This window comes from Hibiscus syriacus, unplaced genomic scaffold (assembly GCF_006381635.1).
Source record: "Hibiscus syriacus cultivar Baekdansim isolate YM2019G1 unplaced genomic scaffold, ASM638163v2 tig00110472_pilon, whole genome shotgun sequence".
In the NCBI taxonomy this organism is placed as follows: domain Eukaryota; kingdom Viridiplantae; phylum Streptophyta; class Magnoliopsida; order Malvales; family Malvaceae; genus Hibiscus; species Hibiscus syriacus.
The window spans coordinates 2,369,106-2,379,773 of record NW_024062752.1 but is presented as its reverse complement, the minus strand read 5'-3'; the positions used below and the strand labels follow the sequence as shown (position 1 = coordinate 2,379,773).

Genomic DNA, 10,668 nt, shown 5'->3' with positions numbered 1-10,668 from the left:
TAAGGACAAATTTTACTGTTAAAAATATTAGATCAAAAAATATAATCTAACCGATATTAGATCAAAAAATATATTATTCACTGATGATATATCAGTAAAATCGCCCAATCTATCAACTCTTTATCCAATAAAATATTACCTCAGGATATTTTCCCCAAGGAGACCACTTTAACAGTTCCCAATCAGAAGCCAATTTTGCTTCGATTATACGATAGCGTTTCCAGCAGAGAGGAAACCAGTCAAACTCCATTACCTTACTCAAAACTATTTGTTATTTATAATTAATTAATTAATCGATCATTGTAATATATAACCGTCATTTCATTTGGATTACGCATTCAATTCAGACAAAGCACACACCCTTGGAATTCCTAGTGGTTGGATTCAGATTCCTTTGTTTTTCCTAATAAATTCTCCATAAAAATTCTTTTCTTATATTTTTATTTCCTTGATGATAGTGATTTGGGTATGGAAAATAAGACCCGTGAAAAGTAGTGATTTTTTGTTGAAGTGGGTTTTTTTCTTTTTGTGTTTTTAGAATTGGGGTTAATGGAGATTTCAATAATGCTTCATGTTGGATTAGTTTTGATGCTGCTTTGGATGCTTTCTCACAACAATCTTTGCCATCCGGTTGCTTATTTCGTGTCTCTCATTTACCTCTACTTGGTAATTAATTTATCTTCTTTCGAAAAAGAAAAAATTGGATCTTTTGCCTACTTTTGAACTTAATTGTACTTTTTTGTTACAAAGATTCGTTTTTCTTTTAATTTATTTGTTCATTTCTTTGCTGATCAAAGGTTCATCAAAGGTATGTGACGAGATTGAGGAAGAAATTGGAGTTCGACGAAAAAAGGCAAAACTTTAGGAGAAGGGTGATTCTCAAGTTCTTTCCTTTTTTCGCTTTACTTGTTGAGTTATTGAAGATATTGATTTATTCAGATTGTACTTGTATTAATTATCTGTCATCCTGGATGTATTTTTCCTTCTGGGTAGTCCTGATTACTGTAGCAGATATTTTCTTCTTCTTTAATTGGAAGTTTTTTCTTTCTTTATTTGGTTCAAACGGTTACTTTTTCTAGTCAATTTAAGTCTTTTGGGTTTTGAGAAAATGTTTAGAATCAGCTTCTTTATGAAAACCCCCTTTATTGAAAGAGGAAGGAGCATCTGCTTTGCAACTTTATGTTTTATTCTCTTTGTGTATATATAGGTAGATTCATGATTTTGATCTGGTAAAGTTTATCCTTTTAATGCTTTGTTGGCCTTTTAATTCATGTTCAGGTGCTTTCGGATTCCGAATCTGTTCGGTGGCTAAACCATGCTGTTGAAAAGATATGGCCGATTTGTATGGAACAGATTACATCACAGAAGATTCTGCTTCCTATCATACCTTGGTTCTTGGATAAATACAAACCTTGGACTGCTGTAAGGAGTGTGCTTTATTGGTAGTTCTGTTTTATTGACTCTCCCTGTAAACTTATCACATGAAGATTCCAACTTAGTGAAATGTCCAATTTAATGCAGGAACTATGAACAATTTATGCTTCTTTTTTGGTTTCAATTTCTGAATTCTGTGATTCTTATGACATGAACAAAAATGTGTAGCAGTCTAATTGAAGAATAACAGTTTTAACACTTGCACTTACTCCAGTGTAATTACTTGCAATGGCCAGCGGATAATTATGTTCTTATCCACTTTGTGAGGATCTGATGATGATATTGCTGTACTTGCAGAAAAAGGCTGTGGTTCAGCACTTATATTTTGGAAGAACACCTCCATTGTTCACGGAGATGAGAGTTCTTCGTGAATGCTCTGACGATGACCACTTGGTATGTGTTCTCCCTAACCCCCACTCTTCCCGAAATAAAATCATAGTTGCATTGGTTTCTCATTTCAACTTTTTGGATAATGGAATTCTTATTTTCCAATTGCAGGTACTGGAGTTGGGAATGAATTTTCTCACAGCAGATGACATGAGTGCAATTCTTGCTGTGAAATTAAGGAAAAGACTGGGCGGTATGTGGGCAAAGATGCATGTAACAGGCATGCATGTTGAAGGAAAGGTTCTGATAAAAATGAACTGGTTATTTTTTTTATAGTGTTAGCTACGATGCACATGAAAAGAGTTCCTCTCCTAAGCAGTAGTGCTGCGGTGGAGTTTGCATCAGTTACTGTAGTATTAGCTATGTTACCCATCCTGCCCAATGCAAATACTTATTTTATTGACTTAGCTAATTAATTTTCATTTACTCTATCTTGCAGGTTTTGATTGGGGTGAAGTTTATACGGAAGTGGCCTTTCCTTGGCCGTCTGCGAGTATGCTTTGCTGAACCTCCATACTTTCAAATGACTGTGAAACCTATCTTTACGCATGGGCTTGATGTTACAGAACTTCCAGGGATTGCTGGATGGCTCGTAATGACTCTTTTTTCTGAACAAATCTAATTTCTATTTTATTATCTTTCCCCTTCTCCTAAACTTATTATGTATGCTTGTTTGCTTGGATAGGATAAACTTCTCTCGATAGCATTTGAGCAGACACTTGTTGAGGTTAGTTTTTCTTAACTCTATTGCCCTACCCTGTTCCATCTTACGTTCTGCAAGGGCACATCCCAGGTTTAGGATGTACTTACAGGTTTAAGTTACCGCAATCTGCCTTTGACGATCGAACTTTAGCTCTAAATATTTTTTGTTTTTGCAGCCTAATATGCTGGTTGTTGATGTTGAGAAGTTTGCTTCACCCAGTTCAGGTAATTTAGTCATTATTTTCCCATGTTTCATTGTTCTTATGTTTCACTTGTTGCTCATTCCGAGGTCATAACATATCATCGGTTAACTATTTTCACACGAGTTAATATTGTTATTGTCACTTCTGTTTTTTTTCATTCACCTTATTGTTGATTGTATATCTCACAGAAAACTGGTTTTCTGTTGATGAGAAGCAACCTATTGCTCATGCCAAGGTTGAAGTTATTGAAGCATCTGATATGAAACCATCAGATTTAAACGGTTAGTTTAGATTCAGATGCTTAATCTTTCTATCACGTAATACCTGGTTTCAAGGTCATCGACTGGATATAAACTTTCAGGATTGGCTGATCCATACGTGAAGGGGACACTTGGCCCTTATAGATTCAAGACTAAGACGCATAAGAAAACTTTGTCCCCGAAGTGGCAAGAGGAATATATGATCCCTATCTGTTCTTGGGAGACACCTAATGTAATGGTCATAGAAGTTCGGGACAAAGACCGTTTGTTTGATGATATCCTTGGGTTCGTCTCTGAATCTCTAAAATAACAATATTGTGTGTCATGTTCAAATCTTCGAGCAAAATTTCTTTTCGTTACTCCTGTTATACTTTCTGAGGCTTATTTCCATTTGCCCTTGCAGATTGTGCACTAGGTTAACAGCCCTTTCTAATTTGCACAATAGTTTATCTTCAAACTAGCATCTGTTTAGCTTTTGTAATCGTGAGATTTGATACCACAAGTTGTTGCTTTTGTGATGTTAATCTTAATTCCCTTTTAGCTTTCCATTGTTACTCAGGTTAGCAATGGTTCGAAGCTACCATGTTTGTCGTTTCTTTAGTCATATTTTCCTCAGATTCCATTTTTCCCAATTCCTTTTAACTTGTTTATCAGTCTGATATGGCGTACTGATTTTGCTGTGTTTACAGTAATTGCTCGGTAAGTGTTACTGAACTTAGGGGTGGCCAGAGACATGACATGTGGTTGCCTCTTCGAAATATTAAAATGGGCAGACTGCATCTCGCGATAACTGTGCTTGAAGATAACGCTAAGGTAATCTACTATATAATCCATTGGTTGATAAGTAAAATTCGGAAGGTTTTGATTTGCAATCTTGCATGAAATTATTATTATGAGCTAAAATCTGCAGAGAAACTTGAAATGAATATGTGAACGGTTTACACAGGAATGTGATGATGCAGTTGATGCTGAAGCATTAAACGAGGAAGATATACAAATCTCCTTTGCAGCTATAGATGCTGGTAACGGTTCATTCTCCCCTACGTCTTTGAAGAAGCCTCCAACCCTGCCGGATCATTTAGAACCGATAGATGTTAAAGGACAAGAAGAAACTGGGATATGGGTCCATCACCCTGGAGGTGAAGTGTCGCAAACTTGGGAACCTAGGAAAGGGAAAGGTAGAAGCACCATTTTAGCAGCACCCGGATCCATTAAAAGTGATGACAGCAGTTCAGAAGAAAATCCTAATTCAAAGAATCGAGTCAACAGGGTTAAGCAGGGTTTACGGAAGATCGGTTCTGTATTTCAGAGGAGTACCAAAAGTGAGGGTTACTCAGGCAGCCTTGGAGATGCGCTTCCTTCTCCCCATGAAAACCTCAGAGCGGTAAATGACAAGGATGTTCTGGTGAAATTTGTAGTTGATGACAATCTTTCAGCTGATAAGGTCTCAAATGAGGGAAGCTCGAGTCCCGGGGGAAGCAGTGCAGAAAGCCCTAGAAAAATGAAAGATACGGCAAAGAGTATCCTAAAACATGTCGGGAATTCCGCTCGTAGCATAAAACATGTTCTTTCTCGTAAAGGGTCAAAAAAATCTCGCAATCTATCAGCTGTGGAAGAACAAGGGTATCCAGTAGAATCTGACTCTGATGACGATGATGATTCTCTGTCATCTCCCGGAGTCAAGAGAATACCAGTTCTTTCCAATCGCATATCCAGCTCCAGTGGCAATGATGATCCGCATGATGCTCAGGAGCATGTTATTCTAGCAGATTCAAACAACCAATTGAATCCTGAAACAAATGGCGAGGGACAAGTGGAAGAAATCACCGTTGAAGGCCATAACGAAATAGATGGCGATGATGAGGTCACCAGTCCCGTTAAGCTCGGTAATGGAACTGATGGGCCAATCACAAATCCTTCTGAAGGGAACTTGGAATGTGAGAAAAAGGTAGAAGACACTCCTTAGACTGATACTAAACTTTAGGTTCCGCCGATGTTTCATTTTGTTTCCTGCTATTACATCCAAGATAAACGAATAAAAGACATCCGAGTTTTGAAGAACAGTGCCATAGTACAGCAATATAAAGTTTTAGATGGATAAGAACACATATATAGATCTGTTTCTTGTATATCTCCATGTTTGATGTTCTAATCATTGTTATACAAATCCATCATGTGTAAACTACCAAATTGAAAACAGTTTGTACATGATGAACTATACCCGTGTTGAATGAAATAGTTTTAATCTTTTTTCTTTCATTTATTGTATTATTGGAAGTTGATAGAGATTGTCCATAATGTGAGCCATTCGCCTCAAGTTCAAACATTAGCATCTTCACCACATCGATTACTCATCCAATCATCTTTATTTTCGTTACTGTCGACCATTAGATCAATTTAGAACCTAATTATGTTAATATTTTGGCCTAAAAAGTCTTCCTATGTTCATAAAAAATTTAACTTATGCGACCATTTAGAACTTTAAGAATTTTAAGAAGAAAACATAAAGATGCCATGTCAGTTTTTTTAATGTAACTAAAAATCAAATTAAAATTTATTAAAAATTTAATGGTTGTAGATTTTGAATAGTTTGAGACGTTGACAAGATAGTATACGTTTAAAATTTTATTAATCAATTGATAATAGACACATTTTGTAGAAGCAACTACTCTAGTTCGAGTCTTTTGAGGTCATTTAATTGGTTCATGATTATAATATAAGTTTTAAAAGTTTGATGGTTAAACTAAAAATATCCTAAAAATTAAGCAACCATCTGTATAGTTTACCATTAGTTTCTCTAGACAATCTGTCTTCTTATGAAAAGTTTCATATGCGACAGCCTTAATATATGGTTAAGAAAAGATGTTGTCGGTTTTGTTATTATTTTTTTTAATATTTTCGGTAAAAAAATTACCTAAAACATTATTATTTCTACCCATTTTGTTATTATTAGACGTTTTACTGGCTTTGTTAACATATCTAATAAAGCGTTACTTAAACTATTATTTTTTCTATCGATTTTGTTATTATTAAATACTTTATTTGAAATGTTAAAAAATATTAATATTTTAGGTATAAATTAACCGTATATTAAGATGGTTAGGGATATGACTGAAAAATATTATCTTTATCAATATAAAATATAAAAATATAAAAATATATTTTTACAATGAGTCCACCGTTTCTCCAGGAAACCAGAAAAGAGCAAAAGTGGGAAAATGATGTTTAAGGAATGCCCGATGACAGTACAGAAAACCCTTCTTTGCTTTCCCAAGCAGACACCACCAAACAAATCAAAAGATAATATTTTCAAACAAACAACACTTGAAGATGTTGTTCAAATTACAAAGAGCTTATATTATTAAGCTTTGATCCAATCGTTTCTCAATCTCATTTTTTATTTTAAAAGAAACCCATCCTTCCCCACATAGCGGAATTGACAATGCTGAACTTGGGATTCATAAGGTTATCAGCTTGTCGATTTTCTCCTTTTATTATCAACCATTCTTCCTCTTCTTCAGGTTTCTATTCCTCTCAAAAGCAGACCATCAGTTTTGCTCTACGATCACAAATGGGGTCTTTTACAACGTTGTCTCAATCATCTTCAAGGCTTTTGTTTCGTCAGCTGTTCGAGAAAGAATCCTCTACTTACACTTACCTCCTTGCTGATTCCTTTCACCCTGATAAACCAGCACTTGTAATTGTTTTCCCATGAAAAATAAAATCTGGGTTTCGTTTGTTTTATGGGTTCTGTTGGTATTTGATATGATTATATGGGTGTGCAGTTGATTGACCCTGTGGACAAGACGGTTGATAGAGATTTAAGTTTGATTAGAAAATTGGGGCTGAAGGTTATATATGCCATGAACACTCATGTACATGCTGATCATATCACTGGAACTGGCCTCATCAAGGTTTTTGCATTTTTTTCACTTTGAGATAAATAAATACTATTATCAGTTATTCCACTATTGTTGCTTTGATTGTTTCCTATCGTAAAAACCATATCTTTTTTCCTGAACTTCAAACTTGAGACTGTTGAATTGAATATTTCAGGTTATGACTATTCAGGGGATGTATTTGGCTCTTTGATTGATGTATTTGAATGTGAATGTTTCTTTTAGGACAAGGTGCCTGGTATCAAATCTGTTATTTCGAAAGCGAGTGGTGCCAAGGCTGATGTTTTTGTTGAACCTGGTGATAAAATCACTTTTGGCGATCTCTTTCTTGAGGTAGGCCTGTGGATGCAAACATGCTTGTTCTGTCGGTTTTATTGTATGGTCTTTTGATCAATTCTGGAGAATTTAGCTTTGATATTTGGGTGGTTTACATATTGCCGGTACGTTATGAATTCTCAAAAAAAGTAAGAGTTAGAGATCTTAGTGCACTGAGTAGATACCATTAGCAGCATCCTAATGGCTTCCGTAGTTGATTGCTAATTTGATTTTGTTGTTTTGGTTAGACCCTAAAATCCCGATGCTGTGTAATGGGCATTATCGAATAATGGCCAGTAGGTCTACTGCAGTACTATATTCTGTTTAAGTTCTTGGTCATTGCATCAATAGCTGTTTGAACAATTTCTTTTCCTTATTCCGTTTCGTGTGTTTCGTAAGTATTCTGTTTCTACGGCATTCGATCTACTTTTCTTAATCTAGTTTGAGAACCAGAATCTTGATGCATCTTAACCGATCAAATTCAGAATTATTTTTGAAGTATCATGCAGAGCAAAACCTTCCTTGAGATTGAAGTCTGTTCTTTATGTTTTTTCCTTAGACAAGTGACCCCGACTTATTGAATGAGAAACCTTTCTTGAGAAACTTATGATCCAACTGAATTAGATAATCCATTAGCAAGAAAAACATGATTCTTTATGAACTTTACATTGTAGTAAGCTTACCTGGTATGTTAACTTAATGACTCGAAATGCCTAAAGCAGTTTTAAGTGCAACTTTAAATTTCTCTCATATGTACTGAGTCTTTAGCAAATGGCCTGTTTGCATCTGGCTCCTAATAGGTTTCATGCTTGAAAACAGGATTTAGAAACAAGATTGGAGAAAGTGCTTTCTTGTGATGAAATTTTATTTATTTCAGGTTCATGTTTTTAGGTAAATATCAAATGCAACTTGGCATACATTTCTCATTAATATTCTTGATGAAGATTCTGCAGGATTTTGAGACAAGAACTTGCTTTCCTGCAATTTCTGATTGCTGAGTGTTCACAGAACTTGTTTTAAGAACAATGAGTGGTCATTTTAGAAAGTATTAATGTCACAATGCATGAAGTTGTGCCCCGCTGATAAGATGTGTAAACTATATTATATTATATGTATTATTGGTTATTGCAGGTTCGCGCCACTCCTGGTCATACTGCTGGTTGTGTTACCTATGTCACGGGAGATGGACCTGATCAACCTCAGCCAAGGATGGCTTTCACAGGAGATGCCCTGTTGATAAGGGGATGTGGGAGGACAGATTTTCAGGTATAATGTCTTGAAAATGTTATCGCACCTAGATGCAAAAGAAAAAAAAAGGTGAGTTAAGATTAATGTTGTTATTATCAAACAAACAGTTACTATTAAAGATGCTAGAAGAAGTATAAATTAAAATATTAAGCATGAAAACCAATCTTGGATTTTTTATTCATTTTAAGAACTTTTTTTATGTTCCTCTGTGATGTTTGGACTACTAATGTACGTTTTTATCCACTGATATCCGTTAGGGATTCTTGAACCAATAATTGACTGATATATGTCTAGTCTTCTGCATATCCATGCTTGCCTTGTTTGTAGCATGGCTGCATGAACATGGTAGTAGTTATTTTTCATTCGCAAGCTTCATGGTAAACAAATCGATGATTCAATTATTTTTAATGACATTCTGGATAATCGGTTGCTTTGGTAACTAAAATATAGAACTATCAGGGGTATCCTTTGATTTTCTGTCTGTGAGTACCTTAATGTACTGGTTTTACATGCAACTTCTTTTTTTTTTTTTGCTGTCCCTTTTTCCCATATGGATGGGGTAAGGGGAAGCTAAGATAGTAGGTTACCCCCAACACCAGGTTGAGAGCAGCTTCCGTAAGAGACCTCCGAATTATGAAATGCCCTCTGTGGGACTCGATCCCATGACCTCAAGGTTAAGAACCTTGTGCTCTACCAACTGAGCTGGATGGTCATTTCTTGTTTTACATGCAACTTCAGTATGGCAATTTCTTTTCATATGTACGCCATTGTCATCCATGTTTGGTCGTCTTCCAGGATATTTGTTATGCTTACGTTTTTAAGATAACTTTCTTTAACGCTCCTAAGGTTCTATAGCAATTGATTACTGCCAATTAACTCTTTTTTTGTAGAATGGAAATTCAGGGCAACTCTACAAGTCGGTCCATTCGCAGGTTAGGACGGGATTTTTTATGTGCCCTTTCTTTTAATTCTCAAAAATTTCTTGTAATTGTGAAAATTTGAATAAAAAATATGGACATATTTGTTTCATGGTTCCAGATTTTTACATTGCCCAAGGAGACATTTCTATATCCGGGCCATGACTACAAAGGATTCACAGTAAGATTATAACTTAATCCCTCTGATTTCTTACGCATATACAAATGATTCTTGATTAATTAAAACTCATTGATTACAGGTAACCACAGTGGGAGAGGAGGTGCTATATAATCCGCGCTTGACGAAAGATGAGGTATCCTTTCAAGAACAATCCATCATACTATGATCATATAAGACTATTTTCAATTTCTCCAATGAGCGTGTTCGTATGATATTATTTGTTGAATATACTTTTTGCAGGAAACGTTCATAAGCATCATGCAAAGTAAGTTACTTAACTTGGCATCTACCAGTGGTTTTGGATCGCCTTTTCTAATTTCTCATTCAACAGATCTTAGCTTGGCATATCCTAAGATGATTGATGTTGCAGTGCCAGCAAATGTGGTTTGTGGGTTGCAAGATTTGGAATCTAAACCCAACTAAGGTTTTGCAGGACCATCCATAGGTGCAAAGATTTTAGTTGTTGCATGATTCTGGGTCACGATATCAGTGGATATACTAAATAAATGGTTTGACATGCTACTTGATTGCGAAGAATCCACGTATAAACATAAATATTTATACTATATACATATATTGTTATAAGCATGCTACGGTGTCATCTTTCTCACTGCATTTAAACTTTTAGCGAAGTGATCAAAATAGGAGCAAATTGAAAGTTAATGAATACATTAAAAGAATTAAATTGTAGTGATCAAAATAAGAACACAGAGAAAGTTGAGTGATGAAATTTACTAGATATTTGCCAATGAACAAAACTTTTGTTCTTTAAGCATACCCTATAAGTTACTGAACTATCTAATTGAATGAACAAAACTGAAACCCAACAAACCAAACCTGGATTCGTGTTAGAACTAGAAAGCAACTGCAAGATCAGACAAAACTTTGGTTTTCATTGATCTAATTTTTGGTTTTTGACAGAATATGCTGTCAAGTTCTGATGGTTCAAACTTTAAATCATAGCCAAGGTTACAAATCTGATGGGGATGTTCATCGATATCCTTCATTATGGACCTATCATATGTTGCAGTGTTGATTTGATTCGTAGATAAATTTTGAATTATTAAAGTTTATTGGAGTCGACTGGTTTACTCGGTAAAAATTGAGAATAAAACGTATTTT

At 35.2% G+C, this 10,668-nt stretch overlaps 2 protein-coding genes across 4 annotated transcripts; both read left to right on the top strand.

The window, feature by feature from the left end:
• The first annotated feature begins 309 nt into the window (after positions 1 to 309).
• Positions 310 to 5,115, top strand: LOC120127877 (C2 domain-containing protein At1g53590-like). 3 transcript variants are annotated; one of them, XM_039145687.1, is made up of 13 exons: positions 310 to 666; positions 798 to 872; positions 1,279 to 1,422; positions 1,732 to 1,827; positions 1,933 to 2,061; positions 2,261 to 2,413; positions 2,507 to 2,548; positions 2,700 to 2,748; positions 2,915 to 3,007; positions 3,088 to 3,271; positions 3,676 to 3,799; positions 3,924 to 4,581; positions 4,612 to 5,115. In XM_039145687.1, exons 1-13 carry the CDS (start codon positions 550 to 552, stop codon positions 4,950 to 4,952), a joined length of 2,205 nt encoding a protein of 734 aa, XP_039001618.1. In that variant the 5' UTR covers positions 310 to 549; the 3' UTR covers positions 4,953 to 5,115. The 3 variants fall into 3 exon arrangements, with proteins under 3 accessions (XP_039001618.1, XP_039001619.1, XP_039001620.1); XM_039145689.1 differs by having other exon boundaries at positions 505 to 666; positions 3,933 to 4,581; XM_039145688.1 differs by lacking the exon at positions 798 to 872.
• Positions 5,116 to 6,308: 1,193 nt separating this feature from the next.
• Positions 6,309 to 10,083, top strand: LOC120127880 (persulfide dioxygenase ETHE1 homolog, mitochondrial-like). The gene is made up of 9 exons (XM_039145692.1): positions 6,309 to 6,683; positions 6,772 to 6,900; positions 7,111 to 7,218; positions 8,332 to 8,466; positions 9,339 to 9,380; positions 9,487 to 9,546; positions 9,626 to 9,679; positions 9,787 to 9,811; positions 9,878 to 10,083. The coding sequence occupies exons 1-9, from the start codon at positions 6,429 to 6,431 to the stop codon at positions 9,967 to 9,969; spliced, it is 900 nt and encodes a 299-aa protein (XP_039001623.1). The 5' UTR covers positions 6,309 to 6,428; the 3' UTR covers positions 9,970 to 10,083.
• The last annotated feature ends 585 nt before the right edge of the window (positions 10,084 to 10,668 follow it).

Bases quoted from the DNA above. Each gene is read 5' to 3' on its own strand.
- LOC120127877 (XM_039145687.1), top strand. From the start codon at position 550: ATGGAGATTTCAATAATGCTTCATGTTGGATTAGTTTTGATGCTGCTT. The intron at 873-1,278 runs GTGATTCTCAAG...ATTCATGTTCAG, and splicing joins GGCAAAACTTTAGGAGAAGG to GTGCTTTCGGATTCCGAATC. The intron at 2,549-2,699 runs GTTAGTTTTTCT...TTGTTTTTGCAG, and splicing joins TTGAGCAGACACTTGTTGAG to CCTAATATGCTGGTTGTTGA.
- LOC120127880 (XM_039145692.1), top strand. From the start codon at position 6,429: ATGCTGAACTTGGGATTCATAAGGTTATCAGCTTGTCGATTTTCTCCT. The intron at 6,901-7,110 runs GTTTTTGCATTT...TGTTTCTTTTAG, and splicing joins CTGGAACTGGCCTCATCAAG to GACAAGGTGCCTGGTATCAA. The intron at 9,680-9,786 runs GTATCCTTTCAA...TACTTTTTGCAG, and splicing joins CGCGCTTGACGAAAGATGAG to GAAACGTTCATAAGCATCAT.